This window comes from Chiloscyllium plagiosum, unplaced genomic scaffold (genome assembly GCF_037043375.1).
Source record: "Chiloscyllium plagiosum isolate Xiang-an unplaced genomic scaffold, Cpla_swu_hap1 HiC_scaffold_15, whole genome shotgun sequence".
In the NCBI taxonomy this organism is placed as follows: Eukaryota; Metazoa; Chordata; class Chondrichthyes; order Orectolobiformes; family Hemiscylliidae; genus Chiloscyllium; species Chiloscyllium plagiosum.
This window is the reverse complement of record NW_028270153.1, coordinates 62273008-62299746: the sequence shown is the minus strand read 5'-3', so window position 1 is coordinate 62299746 and position 26739 is coordinate 62273008. Positions and strand designations below refer to the sequence as shown.

General features: G+C 39.8%; 1 protein-coding gene across 4 annotated transcripts in view; it reads right to left on the bottom strand.

The window, feature by feature from the left end:
- Positions 1–26739, bottom strand: part of LOC122560002 (AP-1 complex subunit gamma-1-like) — a 139878-nt gene that overhangs the window by 23124 nt on the left and 90015 nt on the right. For all 4 annotated transcript variants that reach the window (XM_087994980.1, XM_087994978.1, XM_043710150.2 and 1 more), the window contains exons 9-16: positions 22650–22748; positions 21091–21146; positions 18818–18931; positions 14658–14798; positions 12009–12063; positions 11782–11904; positions 4485–4574; positions 1645–1772 (exon numbers count right to left, since the gene is read on the bottom strand). In XM_087994980.1, the coding sequence (XP_087851106.1) occupies positions 1645–1772; positions 4485–4574; positions 11782–11904; positions 12009–12063; positions 14658–14798; positions 18818–18931; positions 21091–21146; positions 22650–22748 (806 nt within the window). The remainder of the gene's footprint in view (positions 1–1644; positions 1773–4484; positions 4575–11781; positions 11905–12008; positions 12064–14657; positions 14799–18817; positions 18932–21090; positions 21147–22649; positions 22749–26739) is intronic.

Sequence of the window (26739 nt, the reverse complement as noted above, 5' to 3'; positions counted from 1 at the left end):
TGTCCTGAGGGGTGAGTAGGTTTGCAGAAGAGGTTCAGGGTTAGTCAGGGTCAGATATTAGCGAGGATGAGTGAGTGGGGAAGATGTTGCGGGAAATGGTGGGGATAGTACCAGAGATAGAGTGAGTGCGAGGTATCAATGGGAAGATGGTGGCAATTTCACTGGAAGAGTGGAGAAAGTCATTGATCTTCTTCCTTCATTCTGTGCATTCCTTCAGATGGTTGAGACTACAGTGGCCTGGATGGCAATGGTGCAGATTGGCATGGTTCCAGTATGATGGCGTCTTCAATTGGCCTGGGAGAAAAGCACGTCTTGCCTCTGCATTACCCATCCTACAAAGAGAGGCACCAATTTTCCATTGTTTGCCACATCCAGGGCCAATGTCAGGAACCATGCAGGGCAGCTCCGGATTGACAGCACTTGTCTGGTCGCACAACATCTTTTAAAAGACGGACATTGGTCACTTCTGGGATATCCAGGATAGGGGAAGTTGTTTTAGAAATGGCACATGGTATGATGGTGCTATAATGCGTAAGGAGGGAAGAAAGGATGGGTAAAGTTTTTAAAATGAGGTGATAGATGTCCCTGAGCATCATGATGTGAAATCCTCTTAAAAATTTGACAAAACTGACACTTAGTGAAAGAAATTAAGATTCAACCCTTCATCTATCAAGGTACGTTTCATTTTGTGCAGTGTTACCAGTGGATGGGATCAGAAGACTGGCTATAATGTAATGCAGCCAGCAGATATAGATGACAACCGAGAGTAATTGGTTGAAGATTCTGATGAATTGCACTGTATAGTACCAAACAACAGGTCAAAATTTACTTAGACTGTGCTATCATTTGTGTTAGGCTAACTACTATTTTTGTTTAGATTTCTACTGGTATTTTGGGGGGGGGTTTGCCCCAACCCTAAATTTCCCACAGGCTGCATAATTTCTATTGCACAATTTATTGTAACATGGTGTCATAAGGGAACACAACTATGGCATTATAAGAGAACTACCTACAGTTAAATAGTTAAACATACACTGCGAGCAAAAACAGGCAGTAATTTGACATACAAATTCTTATTATTCTCCTCTAATTATGTAGTAGAGAGGTCAGATGTTACAACAGGAATTTGTATTGTCTGTGATTGACCAATGTCATGTGGCTGATAAGTAACACAGCCAGATCTAAAAAATGCCAACTTTAGATTGATAACCTTCTGGAGGATGGAGTTGGATTCCCATTGGATAAAATATCATTAGTTGAATGAGTTAATCCGTAAATTAGACAATGGCATCCATAACCAGGCTAAGGTACAGAACAAGAAGGAGAAACCAAATTTCCTGTGCCGCTCTTGTGTGTAGACTGTAGGCACAACTCTGATAGACAATTCAAATTGTGAATTATTTAGGGATTTGGTTATCTACCAGCGAAAGTAACTTGGAAATAGAAAAGACATTTAATAACCAAGTCCTATTATTCTGTGATAAAGTGCTTCTCAAAAGCCTTCTGACAAGACACTATTTTCAGTGTTTCAGCTGAATGAGCACATATAGGATTTAAGATTTCTTGCAGAAAGAAAATAAATTATTATGCACTTTGCATGTTTTAGGAAGAGGAAAGGGCAAGATACCAATACTTTCTATTTACTTTGTGCTGCTCTGTAGTCGTGTGCTAAGCTTCATAATGGCAGTCAGCGCATATTCCCGCGTTGTGAGTGCAGAGAGGCTGGACTGCAGAATCTTCTCTAAAACATCCAGCACTTCATCTTCTGTAACCTACATAGGAAAGCAAGAAACCAAATATAATTACCAAGATTGCAGTTCTCTACCAAATAAATATCCAATTCCAGCCTTCTCCAACTATAATCAACTCAAACTTCCCAAATACAATGTGAGTATAAATTTCAGACATAGCATTGTGGTGAAGGTGTTTTCAGAAAATGGTGGTAGTGGGTGGAGAAATGAGGAGGAGAAAGAGCCAGTTTTCCCATCCAGCTCAGAAAACCTTTGATAGAAGGCTAGTGTCGGTGGGTTAGTCCTCCTACATCCAATACTTGTACTCTTGAGTACAGTTGATTATCAAGAGAAATTAAATCTGATTTTCACACTGGCTAGCAATGATTGCAGTGGTTTAATGGCAATCAAACAAAGAGGCAGCTCTGTTCAGAAGATCCGAAAATGTAAGCAACTGCAGATCAGAATAATCAACTAAAAGGTGCATTCAACACAGATTGATGGAAAATAACAATGCGTATAACAATATAATGACAATAAATATGTTCAATTGTATGCATGCTAATTAAAACAGTACAGGAGAATTTGTGACTCAAACTACTTTGTTATCACCAAAACCAGTGCTATGTTCAGTCTCTGAATAGCTGGACAATTCCTTGGCTTTCTGAAACTGAGTTAATTAAGATACACAAATGGAAGTTGGGGGGTGGGGGGGGTGGGGTGGTGGGGGGTGGGGTGGGGGAGTGTGCAAGAGAGGAAGAGCATGAGAGAGAGCACGAGCGAAAATGCATCCACATAGTTCAAAGGTTTGCCCTTCACACTCTCCATGCCTTCAATGTTCAATACTATGCACTTATTAAGTCAAATGTTACATGCGTAAAGGCACTTGGTTCAGTTAATAGGATATCTGAAGACTCCTAATCGACAGTCAGGTCAACGACTGCGAGTGCTAAACTTCACTTTTACATTCCTGGAATAAACAGAATTAGACCTGTTCAACATCACATCCCAGCATCTGTTAAGATACTATCTGTTGTGCAGGGAATAGATTGCGTTTGGCAATAATGCCTTTCAGAGCCGAAAGCTTTGTGGACACCATATGCACGGATGTCAATTAAACTGCCTCGTGACAAGAGTCAGGATCTTCAAGAGACGAGGAGTGAAACAGCAAGAAAACAATCTTCCTGTTCATAAATAAGTCAGTGTAAACAACAGCCCTGTTGTCAAATGTTGGAGTGCTTTGGCAGGGTAAGTAACAGCAGGATGACCAAAATAATTAATTATAAAGCAGCAATTTGGCTTACTGGAGACAGAAACAGTATTAAAATCTAAAATTATCCAAGATTTTTATCACAAACGTTAATTATAATCAATATATTCAAGTATTTTAAGCACCTTTGTGTTCTGTTTTCAAGAGTTTGAATATAACTGCCATAGTTTAAATATACCACAATATGTATCGAACCATGGAGTTTTCTGAAGCTAATCAATGATCATCTATCACAACCAATGTATTTGGCCACAGCATTATATCAAAGTGTAATTTTCACAATATCAAACTTTTAATATATACATGCCTCTATCATATTTGGTAACGTTGCAGTTTCATGTGCACTAGGTTGACTGACATCAGTGAATATCATATTTTGAATTCAAGCAAATCATGTACTTTATTTAAATTCCCACAGTTTTTCAACCAAGATGTAGAATTTCCACTGGGGTCATCTAATCATTCACAAGCATTCAAACGTTCAAGGAATCCCCAGAAAGAACAAAAAAAAGTATGGCTATGGCAAACCACAACAGGCAAACAAATGGTGAAAGCTTTACGTTTTCAATCCAGCTAACTTCAGCAATGGAATTTTTGGCTATAATTCAAGAGCAAGTGATTCTTTCCTCACACTTCTATGACCCCTTCAGCACTAATCATCCTCTGCCTTTCCAAGCTCACTCCATGATTTAAATGCTCTTTTCCCTTTAGGAGAGAGTCAAGGAATCCATGTCCTGGACCCATCCAATGCCATTACTGTTGACTGCCAAAATGTACGTCAGGGAGGCTCATACTCAAAGAAAAACCTCAAACCCTGCTTGATATTTGTTTCTTGCTGGGAAGAGAGCTCTCATTTATAATCTGCATTTAAATTAGGAAATATTCCAGAAGAACACTACAAAAGGAACTGAGGAAAATAATTGTGAATAAACAACAGATAATGAGCTAAGATGTGAATGTCTGTACGTTACCAAAAGCTTAGTTTAAAAGATGCATCTTTAGGAGTCTAACATGGGGGGAAAAAAAAAGAGTTGGCAGAGATTTGTGATGTCAAGCCAGAGTTAGGTCAATTTTGCTGAAACATTGATGGAATTGTACACGCATGGTGGATGTATAAAAGACCTTAACATCAGAGAAATGAAGGATAAGTGAATGAACAGAAAACTGGAGGCAGCTTCAAGCCCAGAGAAGGGAAGCAGGGAAGGGGAAAAATTTAACTGAATAGCAACCAGAAGTTTCTAAATGATAGAAAGTAGCTCTGAACCCACTTATCCAGAACATAGCGGCAAATTTTAACACTTACATTTCATTTGTATGATCCAAATACCAAGTAATCATTCAGCAGAATATTATAAAATACAGAATCATTCATTTTCGACCAGTTCAGTGCAGATGCAATTCAGCTGTTTGGGACCCCCACTGATTCATTCAGAAGAAGACAAGTCTTCCTAGAGTGCTAATATCATCCTTGAACAAAACCATACCTGAACTTGCGATTCCTCCTCAAACTCGGCAGACAACAGTAGATCCCCATATTCTCCAATGCACCAAACTGCCACCTGCACCAAGGGTTGCTGCAAAACAGAAATGGGCCGGCCCCAAGTTCAAACATGTAGGCCAGTTACAGATTAGCTTGTTTTCAGGCAAATACAAGCATTGACAATGAGCCTATCTCAAACAAGTGGCTGCTCTGGAAAGTTTGGGGAGTGATAGACTCAGGGGAATGCCAGCCAAGTTTCTGGTATTGAGGCAGGCTCAAATGTAAAAGGGGTACATCAGTTTCCAAGCAATTGATTGTGATAGGGGACTCTCTAGTCAGAAGCACTGACAGATGATTCTGTGGCCAACAGCGAGAAATCAGAATGGTGTGTTGTCTCCCTGGTGCCAAGATCAAGGATATCATGGGGAGACTTCAAAATATTCTCAAAAGGGGAGAGGGACCAGCAGGAAGTTGTTGTACACATTAGAACTAACGACATAGAACGGGAAAAGGATGAGATTTTGAAGGGAGAATATAAGAAGTTAATTTAAAAAGGAGGTCCTCCAGGGTAGTAATATCTGGGTTAATCCTGGTGACAGTAGGAATAGGAGGAGAGAGCAGATGAATGCGTGGCTGAGGGGCTGGTGCAGAGGAGAGGGGTTCACATTTTTGGATTGTTGAAATCTCTTCTGGGGTAGAAGTGACCTGTAGAAGGGGGTGCATTGCACCTGAAGTGGAAGGGGACGAATACACTGGAAGGTAGGTTTGCTAGAGCTGCTCAGGAGGATTTAAAGTGGGAAGGGGTGGGGGAGGTATTGTTGCCGACAGAGATAGCAAGGAAAGAGATCAATCTGAGACTGGTACAGATGGGAAAAGGAGGATGTCAAACAGTCAGGGCAGGCATGAACAAAGCAGAGAATAAGATAGGAATGATAAATTAAAATGCATTTATTTCAATGCAAGAGGCCTAACAGGGAAGGCAGACGTACTCAAGGCATGGTTAGGAACATGGGACTGGGATTTTATAGAAATTACAGAAACATGGCTCAGACTAGCAGCTTAGTGATCCAGGATACAAATGCTATAGAAAGGATAGAAAGGGGGGCAAGAAAGGAGGTGGAGTGGCACTTTTGATAAAGGATAACATAATGGATGTACTTAGGGAGGATATTCTTAAGTACGGGAGGATTATTTGAGTTGTACTGAGAAATAAGGAAGGGACAATCACCTTATTGGGATTGTACTATAGACCTCCCAATAGTCAGAGGGAAATGGAGAAACAACTTTGTAAGGAAATCTCAGTTATCTGTAAGAATAATAGGGTGGTTATGGTAGAGGATTTTAACTATCCAAACATAGACTGGGACTGCCATAATGTTAAGGGTTTAGATGGACAAGAGTTTAAGTACGTGTACAAGAAAATTTTCTCATTCAGTATGTGGATATACCTATCAGAGAAAGTGCAAAACCTGACCTCCACTTGGGAAATAAGGCAGGGCAAGTGACTGAGGTGTCAGTGGGGGTGAATTTTGGGGCAAATGACCATAATTCTATTAGTTTTAAAATAGTGATGGAAAAGGATAGATTGGATCTAAAAGTTAAAGGCTGAAATCAGAGGAAGGCCAATTTTGACGGTATTAGGCAAGAACTTTCAAAAGTTAATTGGGTGCAGGGGTTCGCAGGAAGATGGACAGCTAGAAAATGGGAAGCCTTCAAAAATGAAAGAACAAGAGTCTACAGACAGTATCTTCCTGTCAGCGTGAAAGGCAAGGCTGGGAGGTGAAGGGAATGCGGAGACTAGAGAAATTGAGGTTTTGGTCAAGGAAAACGAAGAATGTGTCAGGGACAGACAGCAGACATCGATTTAATCCTTAGAAAAGTATAAAGGAAGCAGGAATATACTTAAGATGGAATTCAGGACAGCAGAAAGGGGACATGAGATAGCTTTGAAAAATAGGGTTAAGGAGAATTTAAAGGGATTTTATAAATACTTTAAGTCGCCTCAGGCGACTCTCTGTGTGGAGTTTGCACGTTCTCCCCGTGTCTGTGTGGGTTTCCTCCGGGTGCTCTGGTTTCCTCCCACAGTCCAAAAATGTGCAGGTTAGATGAATTGGCCAAGTTAAATTGCCCGTAGTGTTAAGTGAAGGGGTAAATGTAGGGGAATGGGTCTGGGTGGGTTGCGCTTCGGCGGGTCGGTGTGGACTTGTTGGGCCGAAGGGCCTGTTTCCACACTGTAAGTAATCTAATCTAATCTAATCTAAAAAAGTGTAACTGGGAGAGAGAAGATACTAAACGAACATTTTGCATCAGTGTTTACTGTGGAGAAGGACATGGAAGATAATAGAATGTGGGGAAAGAGATGGTGATATCTTGAAAAATGTCCATATTAGAGGTGGCGGTGCTGGATGTCTTAAAATGCATAAAAGTGAATAAATCTCCAGGACCTGATTAGGTGTACCCGAGAACTCTGTAGGAAGTTTGGGCCCCTTGCTGAGATATTTTGATCGGATCATCAATAGTCACATGTGAGGTGCTGGAAAACTGGAGATGTGGTGGCACTATTTAAGGAAGATGGTAAGGAAAAGACAGGGTACAATAAACCAGTGAGCCTCACATCGGTGGTGGGCAAGTTGTTGGAGGGCATCCTGAGGGACAGGATTTACATCTATTTGAATAGGCAAGGACTGATTAAGGATAGTCAACATGGCGTCGTGCATGGGAAATCATGTCTCACTAACTTGACTGAGTTTTTTGAAGAAGTAACGAAGAGGATTGATGAGGGCAGAGCGGTGAAGGTGATCTATATGGACTTCAGTAAGGTATTCAACAAGATTCCTCATGATAGACTGGTTAGCAAGGCTAGATCACATGGAATACAGGGCGACCTAGCCATTTGGATACAGAACTGGCTTGAAGGTAGAATACATAAGTGGTGGTGGTGGTGGAGGGCTGCTTTTCAGACTAGAGGCCTGTGACCAGCGGTGTGCCACAAGGATTGGTACTGGATTCACTTCTTTTTGTCATTTATATAAATGATTTGGATGTGAACGCAGGAGGCATGGTAAGTTAGTTTGCAGGTGACACCATAATTGGAGGTGTAGTGGACAGAAAGAAAGTTACCTCAGAGTGCAACAGGATTTTGATCAGATGAGCCAATGGGCTGAGGCAGATGGAATTTAATTTATATATATGTGAACTGCCACATTTTGGAAAGGCGAATCAAGGCTGGACCTGTACACTTAATGGTAAGGTCCAAGGGTGTGTTGCTGAACAAAGACCTCGGAGTGCAGGTTCACAGTTCCTTAAAAGTAGAGTCGCGGGTCGATAAGATAGTGAAGTATGCTTTCCTTTATTGGTCAGAGTATTGAGTACAGGAGTTGGGAGGTCATGTTACGGCTGTACAGGACATTGGTTAGGCCACTTTTGGAATATTGTGTGCAATTCTTGTCTCCCTTCTATAGGAAAGATGTTTGTGAAACTTGAAAGGGTTCAGAAAAGATTTACAAGGATGTTGCCAGGGTTGGAGGATTTGAGCTATAGGGAGAGGCTGAATAGTTTGGGGCTATTTTGCCTGGAGTGTCAGAGGCTGACAGGTTTATAAAAACAGAGGGCATGGATAGCGTAAACAGACAAAGCCTTTTCTCTGGGGGTAGTGGAGTTCAGAACTAGAGGGCATAGGTTTAAGCTGAAAGGGGAAAGATAATAAAAGGGGTCTAAAGGGCAACTTTTTCACACACAAGGTGGTGTGTGTATGGAATAAGTTGGCAGAGGAAGTGGTGGAGATTCGTACAATTACAACATTTAAAAGGCTTTGGATGGGTATATGAATAGGGGGGTTTAGAGGGATATGGGCCAAGTGCTGGCAAATGGGACTACATTAGGTTAGGATATCTGCTTGGCATGGACGAGTTGGACTGAAGGGTTTGTTTCTGTGCTGTACATCTCTATGACTGTAATAGGCTGGGCACGCGACAAATTGTATGGAAACTACATGATGTGATTACATTCTCAATCAATGTTTCAAAATCCCTCTGCCAAATCAAATTTACAAAAATCATGCATTTTATCATATAAAATTTAACTGAATAGTAACCAATGTAATCATCATTGTATCACTGACCTAGAAGAGGGGAAGCTCATGGACAGAAAGGGGAAAATATGCAAAAAGTATGGGAAAGAATATGGGCAGGGGAGTGGAATGGGAGATTGGGAAGTAGCAGACACGGGAAGAGCAGGGGGAACAAGGGACAAAGATTGGGGGGAGCTGAGAAGGTGACCATGGGGTAGAATGAAGCAATACGACAGATTCAACTGTAACTCCCAAGTGGCTGACCAAAATACACAAGTTCTAAGGAAATGTTAACAATCTGAAACATTACATTTATCTTCCTGTTCTCACAGATGCTTCCTGCCCTGTGGTGTGCTTACAGCACAATTTATTTTTCTTACAAAAAAAATGAGCCTGTAAAAATGCAGATACAATTGGAATTATGAAATTTTTATGTTATGTTACTTGATAAATTGGAAATGGGCAACTCAGCAGAATCATTAACAGCTTTAGTGACAAAAATCTACCACCTGTTTAGCCTACATCTGACTCCAGACCAAAGCAATGTGCATGTCAATGAAATGCCTTCTAAAATTGCCTAGCATTTCAAACTTCCGGTGTAACAAACTAACAAGTACAAAAGGAATAAAAACTGAATGGACCACCTGGTGTCGTCTTATCCATTCAAAGCAATAGCACACCCAAGTCCTGCAAAGTCCTCCTTACTAACATTGGGCCTCCCACAGACGAATAAAGCAACAGCCTGTCGTACCATACCTAGGCAATATCTTAGACAACACCATCATAATGCCTGGGTATATCTTGACTGACCAGCAGTGCATAGCCACCAGAGGTATCAAAACAATGATGTACAGCTGTCCTGGTAATCCTCAACTATGGGGACTGTAAATCCCATAAAGTCTCACAGCATCAGGTCAGATATGGGCAAGGATACCCTCCTACGAATTACCATCAACTACCCTCTTAACTGTTGATAGCAGTTATTAATTATTGCCCTCTCTCAGAAGAGGAAACATTACTCCTCATCAAGCCACTGAGGAAGACAAGGGAACAGTATATACTCTACCCATCACCAGGACGGACTGGGTAGCAACGCTGTTGCCTGAGCTGGCTGATTTCTGACGGATTAATCTGTCAGTCTAGATGGGTGGCATTGATGTACAGCAGCAGCAGTACCTATAAGATTTACTGCAGCAACTCACCAAAGCTCCTTCGACAGAATCTCCCAAATCCACAGGTTCTCACACAGAGAAGGACAAGGGCAGACACATGGGAACACCACCATCTACAATTTCTCCTCCAAGCTATACACCAGTGTGTCTTGGAACTACATTGCTGTTCCTTGATCGTTGCTGGGTGGAAATTCTGGAATTCCCGTCCTAATATTACTTGGGTCTACCTAAATCACATGGGTTGCAACAATCTTCAAGGACATTTAGTGACACCCACATAGAATCACCACAATGTGGAAACAGGCCCTTCGGCCCAACAAGTCCACACCGACCCACGAAAGAATAACCCACCCAGGCGTATTCCCCTCCCTTATTATCATATATTTACCCCTGATAATTGCACCTAACGTACACATCCACAAACACTATGGACAATTTAGCAGGGCCAATTTACCAAACCTGCACATCTTTGGATTGTGGGAGGAAACCCCAAACACCCAGAAGAAATCCACACAGACACGGAGGGAAAGTGCAAACTCCTCACCGTCGCCTGAACTTGGAACTGAACCCGGGTCTCTGGCACCGTGAGGCAGCAGTGCTAACCACAGAGCCACCGTGCTGCCTCAGGTCCTATTCTCTCTCTAGTTATTCATTTTTCCTGTAATATATTTAAAGAATGTTTTTGAGTTCACCCTAATCTTCTTAACCAAGGCTAGTTCATGCCCCCTTTTCGCCCTCCTGACTTCCTTCTACCTAAACTCCTGTATCCCCTTTATATCTCTGGGGATTCCCTTGCTCCCAGCTGCCTGTTTCTGAGCCATACCTCCTCTTTTTTACTTGGAACAATTTTCCAAAATTTGCTGGACTCTGGGGCAGTTCCAGCAAATTGGAAAACAGCAAATATGACGGCACTATTTAAAAAAGGAGGTAGACAAAATCCCTTCCCACGTATGGAGCAGGTGAATAGTCTCTCCCCAGTGTGACTGTGCCAAAGGATTTCCAGCTGGAATGGATAATAGAATCCTTCCTCAAACCCCTCACATTCCCATGGTTTCTCCATGGTGCTGGGGTAAGCAGGACTGTACAGATGGATTTCCAGTTATGACGGATAATTGAAACCTCCGCTGCAGTCATCACATTTCCAGCATTTTCCCTGGAATCGACATCGATGGATTACAAGCCGATAATTAACTCCGTTACAACAAGCCCATTTCCATAGTTTTTCCATGGTGCAGGTATCATTGTGTCTTTCTGGTTGCATGATTAATTGAAGACTTGTCCTTATACAAAACAAATCTGTGGCTTAATTGCTCCTGGGAAATGTGATGTATTTTTTCAGACTTTTAAAAACAATGAAATCCCTCTCCACAGTCACCACACTAACATGGACTTGGGTGTGTCTCAGTACTTTTCCCAGTCATACTGACATTTGAAATATTCATCCACAGACAGAATGCACACCTTTCCTTCCAGATGAAATGGCCAATGATATTCAAGTCATCACAGATCGAGTAACTATGAGATCCCATTTAAAAAAAAATCAAAACAACACCAAACATGTAAAGAAGCAGCTAACCAAGCTTGTATTATTGAGAAGCTTAATCAAGTTCTCTAATTTTATCAAACACTATTTTATTGCTTAGATTTAGACAAAGTATTTTAACAGAGATTATTACTTGGTCACTATGTTCCTTTGTAGCTCATTGCATTTTACAATGTTTGCAATGCATTCTTTGTTACCTCTGATTAGCTATAAGAGTTAAACATTTGAAGCAATGCTACCCATGACTCCTAACCAAATGCCTTCTGAATCAACCAGAATAACATTCATTCATTGTGGACAACTGAAATGGAAGCAAGCACATTGTACGCCATGCTCCAGTGCTTGATGGCTATTAGAGAAATTCATGTTCCTTGTTACATTTAGATATTATTAGTTTAGATTTTTAAAGTCAAGTACGCTTACATCAATCCATTTGAATTTTCCATTGTTAATGCTCACTCTCATCCAAGATTGACCATTATTTCTGCAATGTAGCTGTTTCATCCTCATTACCTACCTGCGAAATATCCACCCGTATAGCCTGATAAAGCTTCTGTACAATGTATGCATGAAGGGAGTTTGCATTACTGATAAGCTGAATCAACAGAGGCACAGAATCATCACGGACATAACCACCAGCCTGTTAGGAGAAGAGAAAATATTGCACCAGTGAAACTTACTCTTAACATTCTCACAACTTAAAACAGCAAAAATTGGAAGCAATTGCTGGGATGTGATACATACAGTGGTGAGCACTCTCATGATGGTGTCAATATGCCATCTCTTGTTTGGTGCATATCTGGAAAAGACATCACCCATAGTGTGGAAATTAGCCATGATGTTCCTGGGTTTAGTTGATTAAATGAAAATAATGCAGTGGATACTCGACAAAAAACTGTGGCATCCAATATAAATACAACATTTGGACTTCAATTAGACTTTAAGTTAATATTTTGTTCACAACATTTTTCCTATTTTGTCTGATCTGAATGTATCACCTCTACATAAGAGGGAGGGAAAGCTGTTTCTGTACCATATTAAGAAGTCTCCAATTTGGAAATGCAAAGAAAAAGGCAGTCTGTTTGGGAATTAGTTATCTTCAAAGCAACTGAATTAAGGTGAACATGGGCTCTAACCTCGACAAAATACTCAAGTAAAATACCAATAATTGTAGGGAAATGTCTTAACATTATAGGCCGCTTGTAAGCCAAATCTTCACAACCAAGAGGATTGGATAGTGATTCAGCTTGTTAGCTGGTCCACAAGTTGAGAAATTCAAGGAGCTGGCACTGATGTGTCTTTTTTTTCCCATCACAGAATTCCAGTTTTATTCCAGGACTAATTACTTTCTAAATAACCTGTTCGGAGATGTTATGACATACCTTTGGAGGCAGTAGGACTTGAAGCAGGTTCTCCTAGCTCAGCAGTAGGGCATTACCACTGCACAAGAGACCCCATACCCCACCCCTCAGCACAGAATTTACTGTGGCAGAGAATTAATTTCAGGTGTGTGCCAAGTCCTTGGATTTCCCCAATTGCAGGGAGGGAAAGATCTGGCTCAGTGGTTAGCACTGCTGCCTGACAGCACCAGGGACACAGGGTCAATTCCAGCCTCAAGCAACTGTGTGTAGAGTTTGCACAATTCTCCCCATGTCTGCGTGGGTTTCTTTTGGGTACTCTGGTTTCTTCCCACAGTCCAAAGATGTTCAGGTTAGGTGAATTGGCCATGCTAAATTGCTCATAGTGTTCAGGGATGTGTAGGTTAGGTATATTAGTCAGGGGAAATGTAGAGTAATAGGGTAGGGGAATGGGTCTGAGTGGACTTGTTGGGCTGAATGGCCTGTTTCCACACTGTAAGGATTCTATTCTATCCTATTCTATTCTATTCCTACTTATTTTTTCTTTTGCAATGCAATGAATGCTAGTCCATATTGAGTCTGGTGGAAGGCGGATTTTTATACAATGGCAGGAATTATGACTAAACACCAGATCACAATCAACAGCCATCTAAGCTACAGCTTGCATTAGATGTGTGTGTGTGTGTGTGTGTGTGTGTGTGTGTGAGATGGCAGGTCTGCAAAAAAATACACCTTATTTTTCACTGAAGCAATGTGACTCTAATTTTGTCGTCACAATTGCTTTTCCCCTATGCATTTCAATGGCACAGAACTGGAAAACAGAACTAAATCCAAATGATACATCTTTTTAAAGCCAAACATTTGTGAGTGTGCTTGTTTTTCTTTAATAACAAACATTCGTTGTATAATGCTTTCTTTATTGCAATTGTTTAATTTCATTGTTACATATACCTAATGGAATGACTCAATTGTTGACCGCAGTTACTAATTATTACATAATCCCAAGTGATTTGAGATGCACTTATCAATTTTTATACAACAAAATATACTACCTGACACAAAGTGCTCACTTTTGAATGCAAAGGTTTGTTGCAGAACAATGATTCAAGAATTTACTCTGCATTTTTGCTTTAAAGATGAATAGATTATACTTTCATGAAAGCAGCCTTATTCTCTCACACAAAATCCATACAAACAGTGCATCAGATCAGTTTTGACTGCTCTTCTACATCTTCTCAGCATTAAATTGGATTCCTTGGCCTCTTTCAGTTGGTGGTATTTTCATCTGGAGGAAAATTGCAGTGAAGCGTAAAGGGTAGTGTGCAGTGTGTTCGGGTTTGGTGATACAATATCAGAGGATGGGGAAAAGGCAGTGAGCCAGCGAGCATTGTTGCTCTTTGTAGCACAAGTTCCCAGAAGGACTTGTATAATTTACTGATCAAGAATGAAATGTTGCAGAATGTATATTGTGACTGCTGAAAGGAAATCATTTCAAATGTCACGTGTTGCTCATGTTTCAAATCCAAACATGGCATTGAGTGTTTGTGAGTTTTCTACTGTCTCAGAATGGGGAGATATTTCAAGAGTTCAGTGAGATTTTCAGAGAGGTAAATGCAATTTTCCAAGATATAGCAATGATAACATTATGAGTTATGATAAAATAATGTTTACTGGAGGTCTGTAATTAGTAAGCGCTTTATCAAGAGTAGTTTTTGAAAACTCTAGTCGTTATGAATTGACTAGTTCCGTGAGGATAATTCACGGCAGTTGGGTCAATGTCTGCAGCAAGAGAATTATAAAGATGATTCTGCCTTTATAATTGGGGATCCAGAGACATTTAAAACCACTTCTGGCTCTTTCTGTGCACAGAGAATCTGAACATGAACTGTGACTGCTATAGACTAAAAACAAATCAACATTCCAAATTTTATCCCAATTGTGAGAGTACATCAGGTTGATATAAAAGAAAATGGGAACTTTCTTTTCAAAACAAATCCACGGATTCTGTTTAGAGGTGTAATTTTCCTTCACTTACTTTTCTGCTGCCAAAAATATTCCAGAAGCGCAGTCAGCCTTAAACTCTGGGTCACAATGGTCCAGGAAGTAGAGCAGCTCTTTCATCATTCCTCGGACATTGCTGCCATTAACCAAAGCAAAGCACAGATCCATTGCACGCCTTCATGTGACAGAGATCAGAAGATTTGCATTAAAATTGGTCTGAAGTTAAATATAACTGCCATTCAGAATGTCTAAAGTTAGTTATCACAGGAGTTAAATAACTACAGATCTTAACAAGACTTTAGGCAAGATAATCCAGTAAGGTGGTGATGGAGTAGGGCTTCTGAGCCCGGGACTTGTTTGCCCTATCTGCTTTTCTTTTCTTTCTGATTTCTTTTGTTTCTTCCCCCCCTTTATTTACTTTTTGTTGAATAATTCAGTTGCAGCGATGTCATTGTTGTCAGCGAGTGAGCCCAGCGTGAACTTAAGTGGGCCCAGCAGAGACTCTTGGTGGTGGAAGTGAATTTGGGTTCCTGGCAACTTCTGCATTGACGAGGCAGTCCTAGCACCAACTCATGGCTGCTGCAGCAGAACTGAGTTTAGGTGCCTGGTGGCAGATTCAGGGAGGCAGCCATGAAATTGAGTTTGGGTTGGCGCAGTACCTGGCGGCATCGGGGGGTCAGTATCGGTGAGGTTCAGCGAGGACGTTGTGGAGGCAAGATGGCACCGAAAACTGGCAACTTTTGTTCTAGTGGCGGCTGTTCGACAAAGGGAATTAGTCTCTGGGCACTTCCCAAGAAGGACTGTAAATTTGAACACTTTTCTTTTATTTTTCTGCCTTTATATTCTACGTTTTGATTTATTTTTCTGTGTTTTAAGGTGGTGCCAGAGAGTGGTGACACTATACAGCACTTTATTTTGCAGCAAGATACATGGACAATAAATAAATCAAATCAGTAAAATGCCCTATCACTAGAAGCCGTTTACAATTTTCTCTAATGAAATTTTCACAATTTTGACAGAATTCCAAAACAGATTTGGTGTCATCTTAAAATCAGGAGAATATGCCAGTTAAATTGATTAATATGGCTTCTTTTCTATTGCACCCAATTAAGCGGCAATTTCACATAAACTTACATCTGAATAAGTACAAAGCAACTAAGATCATTTAAGGACCTTGTAGCATCTACTTCATTCTTTGAATGATATTTATCCCTTGCACACAGTGGAAAGAATTGCCTCCAGGATGTCCATGTACAATACAGGTCATTCTGGTATAACTTGACAGTTGTGCTCCTCTGCAATCTCGCACTTTAGAAAATCATGCTATGAAAAACAGGTATAGAAAACAGTGCTGTAGATGATCCCTAATAGAAAATCGCTTCACCCATTCAGTAGAAAGTTCGTGCTATCCAAATAACATCCACAACTTGTCAATCTCATCATAGCCAATTCACGCTGATGAAACATGCATTATAGCAGAACAACCTGTATTCAAAAGTCAGCATTGCACTTCTCCCAAACAGAATTACACACAATCGACTTCTCTTGAGTTATGAGAAGCAGCAACTGTCATAGTTTTGCTCTGATCTAAATGGAAACTAAGAATCTCAAATTCATGGTAGATTGGATAGATTTAATCATGAAACATGGTTGACGCATGCCACGTGAAGAACAAAACGGACCTTATCTGTAGTAAAGCATAAAGAAAAGCTTTGTTACACCCAGTGCAGCTGTTCTCATTTTCCCTATAATCTACAAATTTCTGGATCTCTGGGAACTGCCTCGAACCATTAGCTTGTTTTTTCTAGACTGTTCAGATTCTTGTTCATCAACTGTACAAATACATTTCTAATAATCAGAAACAAAAACAGAAATTGCTGGGTAAACTCAGCAGGTCTGGCAACATCTGTGGACAGGATAGCTCTGAAGAAGGGTTACTGGACCTGAAATGCTAACTCTGTTTTGTGTCCACATATTTGCTGTCCTGTAGGGCAACTCCAAATAGCAAACCATCAACAAGCCTCTCAAAATAGATGGTATAGAGGATTAATCTCAAATTGGTTAAACCTCTCACAGTAAGCAAACTACAGATTTCACAGACACCCACTAGAGCACTAACAAGAAAGATATCTCTAATCTCTCCAAATATCATTAAAAATGCCAAAAGAACCGTGGATGCCAGAAATCAGAAACAAAGAGAAATTGCTCGAAAAACGGAGGTGGTCTGGTAGCATCTGCGGAGGAGTAGTTCAGGACAAGGGTCACGGGTCCTGAAATGCTAATGCTGTCTTCTGAAAAATCAATACACGAGCTCTGCTCAAGAGTTGTCAGAATCAAGCTTTTGGCAGGGTGGAGGTAGGTCATGACCTAAAAGCACATCCACTTGGTCTTTTCTCCACACCTTCCTTCTCTGAAGGAATCAGTGGATAGGCCTTCAAGTTAACTCTGCCATGGAAAGAATGAAGTTAAAAATCACACAACACCAGGTTATAGTCTAACAGGTTTAATTGGAAGCACATTAGCTTTCGGAGCAATGCTCCTTCATCACCTGATGAAGGGGTGTCGCTCCGAAAGCTAGTGTGCTTCCAATTAAACCTGTTGGACTATAACCCGGTGTTGTGAGATTTTTAACTTCGTACACCCCAGTCCAACACCGGCATCTCCAAATCATGGAAAGAATGGAAAGCTTGAGGAGCTTTACATTCATAAATGTACTGCATAGATGGCACACCTGGACCCCTCTGAATATTTACAGAATCTTGCAAAGAAAGCTTCACTGACATGCCTAAAATGTCCTTGGATAGGGAACTCTCAGTAATAAGGTGACTGGGGCAGCTAACACAATTTTTTGTTCTCTTGAGAGAATGGCTACGTGACGTTGAAATCTGCTAAGTGATCTTGAGAGAATGGTTATAATTTAAAAGATCACAGAAAATCAGGGAGTTTGGTTCCACTGGCTGAATTTGGAGACACAAGGGTTTGTCCTCAGTCCAAATTGAAATGATTAAAATCTATTGTTTGTGGAGATGTTACACAAGATGACTTTTGCCTAAGCTAAACCTGTGGGTTCAAACAACACTGCCTGAAATTTGACAAAAAAATTACAGGACTTACTAGAGTGCTGGCTGGTTTGCAAAGTTGTATATTACACACTTGTGAATTTTGAATAATGTTGAGTATACAGCTGAGGCAGAGGAGAAACTTGCTGAAGCGTGGTCTATTGTATATCTAAGTAGTGAGTGGTGAAGATACTGGCTCGATCAGACAGCACCAGCATAATAAATAAGCAAAATATTTAATTGATAAAGGGATAGAAAGACTGCAAGTGTTTTCTGTAGTGTAAAATTATATTTTTCTTTTAAAAAAATATTCTTGATATCCCGTGGGATGAGGTCATGAAGGAAAATCAGATTTATAATGATAAGCATTTTGATTTATAAAAAAGTTTGATTGAAAATATGGCAGATAAAGTGAGCTAATAAACTGAAAACATTTGGAGTGCTCCAATGTGGCCACATGCAAGCTTACAAAACCAAGTATAGACATCGCTGTATACTGCTGCTGGGAACTGGTTAGAGAAATTTAGCTAGATCCACAAATAACCTACTTATCTCCATTTATCTAGTGGTAAAGAGAGGGTGGAACTGAGCCACGTAATCTAGGAGCTGTCAGGTTAAATTTCATGTCTCTAATGACTTAGCCAACTTTTAAAGGTGCACTAAAATAAGTCAGTATTCCAAAGCTGATCAAGGTAGATGGAAATTAGCCAGGGTCTGAATAGAGTTATATCCAATTACTCCTGTTGTAAAGTGTTTTGCGAGACCCTCAAAAAGTAAGTAATCTGTTAACAATCGCAGTCTGGGCAACAAGCTGCGTGAGTGAAGTTTTTGAAAGCCATCTTGGAGATACATGTGAGCAGAAGGAAAAGAAACAGAAAAAAATTATATTTCTTATTTCAAGAGGAATATAACCAACTACAATAGAGAGAAAAGAAAACGCGTGCTGAGATAATATTTTGTGAACTGAAAAATTTCCAACTGATATCATCACACAATCCAAAAGATTAAAATGCAGAAATATTCTCTCTTTGAAACCGAGAAACAGCAGCCTATAAGGGACTGTGTTGGCGGGGAAACTGAAATTGCCCCATTATCAACAGATCAAGTTCTGCTTTTGAAATCACATGGCCATCACCTTTTAATGGAGATATCAAGGTCTGTTAGACAGTCCACGATAGTACTCCGGTGTCTCTGTACTGCATTGTGGTCTGTCTGTACCATTTTCAACAATGACGTCAATGCAACATACCTTTAGAGGGAAAAATAAAAGCCTTTAGCATAAGTTACATATTTACTGGCACGAGAGTAAATTAGTTTAGAAAGAAGAAGTTGTATCCCCCCACAAAACATGCACATGGTCAAATATAGGAACAAGACTTTTGTCTCTTGAGAGTGAGAATGACTGAAAAAGGAACAAAAAATCCACATGGTAATACTTGGAAGCCAAATTACTGAGTTACAGTAAATTCAGCATTATCCTGGATTCAACCTCTTCAAGGAAACAAAGCTTAGTTCTGGGTGTCCCATACTTATCATAATGAAGGGAAATAAATTTTGCAGGTCATCTTGAACACTGTAGTTATCAAAAGTGAACAAGAGTGAACTTTTAATTCCCTTCAGGATGACGCATGGAGCCACAGGTTAAGTGGAAAGTAATAAGCTCATTGAGAACCCAACTGTGTTTACACAACTAATAGAAGCCCATACTGTCTTATACAATTTATAACAAAATAATAGGCTGGTCGACCTAACCAGTCGACGTAGATTTGTATGTTCCACAGCCTTGGGGAGATGGCGGGTCAGCGGCCCAGAATGAAACCTGGATGGCAGCCAGGGGCCGGGGGAGGGGGGGGGGGGGGGGGGCGGGGGAGAATGGTGGCCAGTGGCTAGAGTGATAGGTCCCTGGAGAGTACCGAGGAACAAAGGTATCTTGCCGTACAATTTCACAGATCCCTAAAGGTGTCAGCACAGTTGACAGTCTGAAGGTGGCTTACAGAATGATTGCCTTCATCAGCCAAAACGTGAAATATTGGACCAAGGAAGTCTTGTTATAATATGATAAAATATCGATTCGGCCATAGATGGAACACTGCATGCAGTTATGGTCGCTACACTATTGGAAGGACATGACTGCACTGGAGAGGGCATAGAGGAAATTCACCAGGGTGTTGCCAGGGATGAAAAGAATGAAGAGAGACTGGATAATCTGGGTTTGTTTGCCCTGTAGCAGGGGGAGCTGATGGGTTGCTGATTGAAGCATACAAAATTATGAGAGGCATAGGCAGGGCAGATCATTACAATCTTTCCCCATGGCAGATGTGTGCAAAATCAGAGGGCACAAGTTTAAGGTGAGCAGTAAGTGGGTTAGAGGATGTGGAGGAAAACAACTTTTTTCACCCAGAGGGTGAAGAAATATGGAACATGTTGCCTGAGAGAGTGGTGGAGGAAGGTACTCTCAACAGGAAGGGTCTGTTTCCATGCTGCTGACTCTGACACTCTTGCACAGATATCAGTTTTTCTTTATTCTAGGCTGTATCAGTTTCAAAATTGTTGCCTTCCAAGGTAACATCATGCACACTGATTTCATGCTTCAATATTTCTGCCATAGAACCGTCAAGAGGGTGCTCTTGTGGCAATGCAGTAGTATTCCTACCTTTGAACCATAAGGCCTGGGTTTAAGTCCCAGCTAGTTCAGAGGCGTGTAACAACATCTCTGAACAGCATGAGGAGAAAATAGGTTAAGTAAAAACACTTTAAAAAATTAAATCTACCTCTTCAGAAATGTCTACTAACACCTTTGATCAGATTGATTAAATAATTAAAACTGTCAAACTTCTCCAGTGTCTCAATGAGATTAACACATGAATAATCTACAAAACGCCATTTTCATACTTAAATGCCTCCTAAATTCTTGTTATAGCATTTGTCCATAAGCTTAACCAAAAAGCTAGCAACAGCAGTTACATTTGAAAAGTTTCTGGACATAGTTAAATTAATAAAGGAAAAGTCAATGTAATTAATACATCATTTACAAGACCAGAAACAGAAAGAGGGCCAAACTGAACACATTTTATATCTGCCACTTGATTTTTATCTCAATTTATAGAATTTATAATATCACTGAATTCTCATGGATCACCTTGTCATGTTATTATTTTCCGTTTTATCATTTCATTATTGAAAGATAAGCAGAATTACAAGTCACTGTAGAATTAAAATGAAACCTTTAATTAATTATTTTAAATATTTAATTATTGGCAATCATGCATGAAATGTGATACTTTGACAACATACATCGAAGTTGAATGGCACAGGATTAATGCTCCCATTACTAGTTTTACCCAGGAGAAACTAGATTCCAAATCAGAGCTAACGGTTATAGTCAACATATTTTGAAAGAACACTTACCGAATATTTTTATCATTGTTTAATAAAAATCTACCCAAAATATTTACAGCTAGAACCTAAGAAAAAACAAACAAAACTTCACTTATTACAAAATTAACAGAAATACATTTCAATAAACAACAGACTTATCAATAACTAACTATTTGCTTAACCAATTCTGACAACTATGTATTTTACAGAACTATTGTCCCTGAAAGTGATGTCACTGACTCGTATTGCTGAGCAAGCACTTCTAAATTCCACAAATGCAGAATCCAAGTTTGATTAGTTTGAAAATACTCATCACAACAAAGTATCGGATGGTTATTGGCACCCATGGAATTGCATTCCCCCATTAGCAAAGGAGGGGAATAAGCTAGGAAAAAGGCAAATAGTATGTAGCAATTATTATAATATTAACCTCAAATGGGGACTAAATTTGCAAATTCTGAATTTCAATATCCCCATAAATATGCTGCCTTAGAGTTTCTTTTCTTACAAATAGCCCATTATTCTCACGCTTTAGAAGTAATTTTCATCAGTACTTCTATGTTTTTGTGTTCTTTGTTGAGAAGGAAGACCCTTGGTGGTACTTCCAGGGCAAGGTGGGAATAATGACATCAATGCCATGCCTCCTCTATTGTGGGAACATCTGTTCTGATGCAGAATGCTGATAATTCTACCTGGATTGGCAATGTGATGAACCATGGTAGAAATGTGCATCCTGCCACTCTCAAACAATCCCATGCACCTTTGTGAATGACAGTTTTTTTTTGAAAGAAAATAAAACATCTACAAACACTTTATTGAAACATAAATCTGTTTATTTTCTTTGCTCTCTTTTGGATGATAATCAAAAGTCAGTTTTGAGATATGACTGAAGCCACAATTCTTGCTCGATCCAGTCACTGTCTACTGCTGTGAAGTCTTCTGCATACAATTATACATTAAAATACTTGCAAAAAGGAACTGAAATTAAGTATGTCCATTCAGGAAGACAAAGTGGGATTGTATGTAATGATCAAAGTGAACTGTAAATGCTCTGCAATATCTAAAGAAGCCTCCTCTTCACATATTCACTGCTGCTGCCAACAGTTCCACAGTTGGTTTGAATGCCTTATGCCTGTAGCCAAACGTCACATGCATGGCCCAACAGTTAGTAAACAGATCATAGCTAAATTCAATGAACCATTATTTATCAACTTACATGCTCTAGTACAAACATCATACAGGAATAAGAGTAATAAAGCTGATTGAGGTCTCCCTACCCCTAACATGTGATGTCATGGTCAAATGTATTACTACAACTACGATGCCAACTGAGTTCAGCTAAATTAATACAGGATTGGAATCAATATTAGAATCTTTATTGCTTTGTTAACAAATGACCAAGGGTCACTAGAAAAATCAGCTTTTCTTTTACAAAACCATGTATTCCAGGATCACGATGGTAATAGAGGCCTGACAACTATAAATGTGACAATACGATTGGATCATTACTCAGTTAGAATAATTCAAGTTGGTTTACTTCAGAATATTCCAGAACAATTTCAATTTAATAACAAGTAAATATCACTTACCCTCAATCCACTCTCAGACTTAATATCCATCACTGTTAAAACAGTTTCATATAAAATAGCATTGCCTACATTTTTACTGGTTTCAGTGTTGGTTGCAACCTAAAATGAAAACACCACAATATAACAAAACTACCATAATTTTAAATTCATGTCCACTTTATAAATTAGGAGAAAGGGATGACATTTTGCAGGATATGGATGTGTGTTACATTTATTCAAGTGTTAACTGTTGAATTATCTCATCATGTCAACGAAGTGGTCATTTTAAACAAACTGTTATTTGTTCCACAATAAGTTTTACCTATAATGATGCGATGCAAACAATTTGAAACTGAACTGTCAGGATGGAAGGGGACTATAATCAGAACCTCACTAAATTGAATCCAGTATCAAAACCTGTTTGTACAAAGCAACCTCAGAGTTCAGATATTTCGTGAATTCCCAGAGTGGTTCACAGCATCCATTTCAAGAAAAGCTCATTCTATAATACTTCAATACAAAACGGCTTTATCAATTATGCCAAAATGCTTTTCCAAGATATTTTTATTCTATTAAAACAAAGCCTATAACTGTGAATGCTGATGAAACAAAGATTCCTCAGAACTTTTAAGCTCAATTAACAGATTTTTTCCCTAAAAGACTGCAATTGTTCTAATATGGAAAATAAGGAATGCCCAGAGACAAGTTCTTTCCCCTTTTTTTTGTCTCACCTGAAGAGATTGCTCTCCACTACATTCCAAGTTCAATCCTTCATCTCTGTGCCATCACTGAAAATGCTGAAAGGCTATTTGGTCATACAGAGCTACAGCTTTGCCTGATCCTGTTCTCACTCAATGATGAGATGTACACTTTTGTGCAGAACTTACCATTGTGGAAACCAAAGTATTGAGTGATAGATTTGTAGTCAGAGTCATACAACATGGAAACATACTGAACAGACCCTTCAGTCCAACCAGTCCATGCCAATCATTATCCCAAACTAAAAACTGGTCCCACCTACCAGTTTTTGGCCTATGTGTTTGGCCCATATCGCTCCAAACATTTATTTGTGTACGTACTTAATGTTTTTTAAATTTTCTAACTTTACCTGTATTCATCCTACTTCTGCACGTTCATTCCACACAAGAACCACCGTGTAAAAAATACTATCCCCCATGTCCTTTTAGAAGCTTTCTCCACTCATCTTACAAATATGCCAGAGTCTCAAAATCCCTCACCCATGGGAAAGAACACCTGCCATTAATATTATCATGATTTTACAAATCTCTGTAATGGTCATCTCTCAACCTCCTACACTCCAGTGGAAGTAGTCCCAGCCTATTCAGCCTCTCCACTCCCGGCAACATCCTGGGAAATCTCTTCTGAACCTTCTTCAGCTTAATAACGTCCTTCCTATAACTGGGCGACTAAAACACAGTTCTCTAGAGCAGGCCTCACCAAGGTCCTGTACAACCTCAACATAATGTCCCAAACCCTATATTCAAACGTCTGAGCAATCAAGGCAAGCATATCAAATGCCTTTTTAACCACCCTAGATTTGACATTAACTTCAAAGAATTATGCACCTGGACCTTGTAAAAAAAAAACTGTCAAAGTTTTTCATGTTACACTTATCAGGACAGATGCAAGAATATTAATTTTCAAAGGGAATAACAATTTATACTGAAGAAAAGGGCACAGATTGTATGAGGCTTATGACAGAGACTACACCAGAAAACAGTTCTCCCTGAAATGTTTGTTTTTACATTTAAAAAACATGCTGACTTCGATTGATTGAAGCATAGTGTGGGGGCTGCCTTACTCCCTGTTGTTTATTTTAAAAAGTGCAATGTCTAGTTGTGTTTGCAGATAACAGAGTCCTGCAAATGAACAGATGTAGCTTATAGTAAGTGTAAGTGAACCACATTGCGAGCCCAACATTCTTAAATTGGTTGCTGTTCAATTATTAGCACATGCAGAATTGTTTAGTAAGTGGTGTCCAACAGTGAAATTACATTGAATATTCTGAGGTTTATTGGCAAGCGGTTCATCGATATCAGAATTCACTGTGATAATACCTCAACCAGAGACCACTTATTAAGCAATCAGCACCATTCTAAAAAATATAAATTGTCACTTCCTTTAAAATTTAATGTTCTTGGGCAAGAAGAAAAGCCTCAATGATGCATTTATTTTTCTAGCAACATTTAAGTTCTATTCTACAGAGTAATAATGGAACCAATCCTTAGTCCATGGCTGGAGAGGATAATTGTTGTATTTTAAGTACTAGATTAGATAACATGCAATGGATTAGGGGTAAAACATGGGACATTCTGGGCTGTGATGCATTGGTTCTAATTATATTGTAATCCATGCAGCAGATCTGAAAAAGCAGTACAAAATCCAATTTTAAAATAAAAAAACATACAAAATTAGAGCAGGCCATTCAGACCCTCAAGCCAGTTCAGATGTTCAACAAGATCACAGCTGATCTGCCTCAGGCCTCAATTCCTCTAAGTGACAGCTCAGCACAGCCATCAAGTCCCTGCTATTTCAAATATTTACCTACCTTTTCTTCAAATAGCTTCAGTGATCCAGCCTTCACTACTCTCCATGGTAGAGAACTCTAGACATTTATTATCGTCTTGGTGAAGAAATTTCTTTGCATCTCAGCTCTGTCCTCTTATTGCATAACTTGTCTCTTAGCACAAGACCACCTCACTAGTGGAAACATCCTCTCAAAATCTACCTGGTTAAATCCCCTCAGAATTTTGCATGCTTAATTAAGATCACCTCTCATGCTTTTAAACTCTAATGAATAAAGGCTTAACCAGATTGATTATTTTGAATAAGTTGACCATCCCCCCTTTCCAGGAATCAGAGAAACTCTTTTGAACAGCTTCCAATTGCACTACATCCATTAGAGTCGTAGAGTCCTACAGCACGGAGACAGGGCCTTTAGCCTAACGGTGCCCATGCCAACCAAAACATCCACCAATAATAACCACATTTCCCTGCACTTGGCCCATATTCTTCTAAACCTTCACTATCCTTGCATTTGTCCAAATGCCTTTTAAATGTTGTTAATGTACCAGCCTCAACCATTTCTGCTGGTAGCTCATTCCATATGTGTTCCACTCTGTAAAAAAGCTGTCCCTCAGGTTCCCTTTTATTTTTTCCCCTCTAACCTTAAACTGATGCCCTTGATTGCCAAACCTTGTGAAAATGACTGAGTGCATTAACCCCATCCATGCCTTTTGTGATCTTGTACACTCCAAAAGATCTCTCCTCAGTCTCCAATGCTCTAAAGAAAAAAAGTCCTAACTTGTCCAACCTCTTCCTATAACTCAGACCATTGAGCCCTGGCAACATCCTTGTAAATTTATGCTGTACTCTTTCATAAATTCCTTCCTATAGCAAGGTGACCAAAATTGAACACAATACTCCAAGCACGGCCTCACCAACATCCTGTACAACAGCAACATAACTTCCCACCTACTACACTCAATGCCCTGACTGATGAAGGCCAGCGTGCCAAAAGTTTTTGTCACTGCCCTGCCTACCTGTGACTCCATTTTCAGAGAACTGTGAACCTGAACTCTGAAGTGCCTCTGTTCCACTAGACTCCTTTAAGACCTTATCAATCAACATGAAACTCCTACCTTGATTTGACTTTCCAAAATGCAAGACCTCACACTCATGTATATTAAATTCCACTTGTCATTTCTCAGCCCACTTCCCTAGCTGATCAAGATCTTGCTGCAATTTCTAATAACCTTTTTCACTGTCCACGATACCATCTATTTTAGTGTCATCTGCAAACATACTAATCATGCCTTGTACATTCTCATCCAAATCATTGATACAGATAACAAACCGCAATGGGACCAGCACGGACCCCTGAGGCACTCCACTAGTCACAGGCCTCCTGTCTGACAAGCATCCTTCCGCTATTTACCCTCTGCTTCCTACCATCAAAACAATTGTGTATCCAATTTGCCAGCTCCCCTTGGATTTCATGCGATCTAACCTTCCAGAGCAGCCTACCATGTGGAACCTTATCAAAGACCTTACTGAATCCTTATAGACTACATCTACCACCCTGCCTACC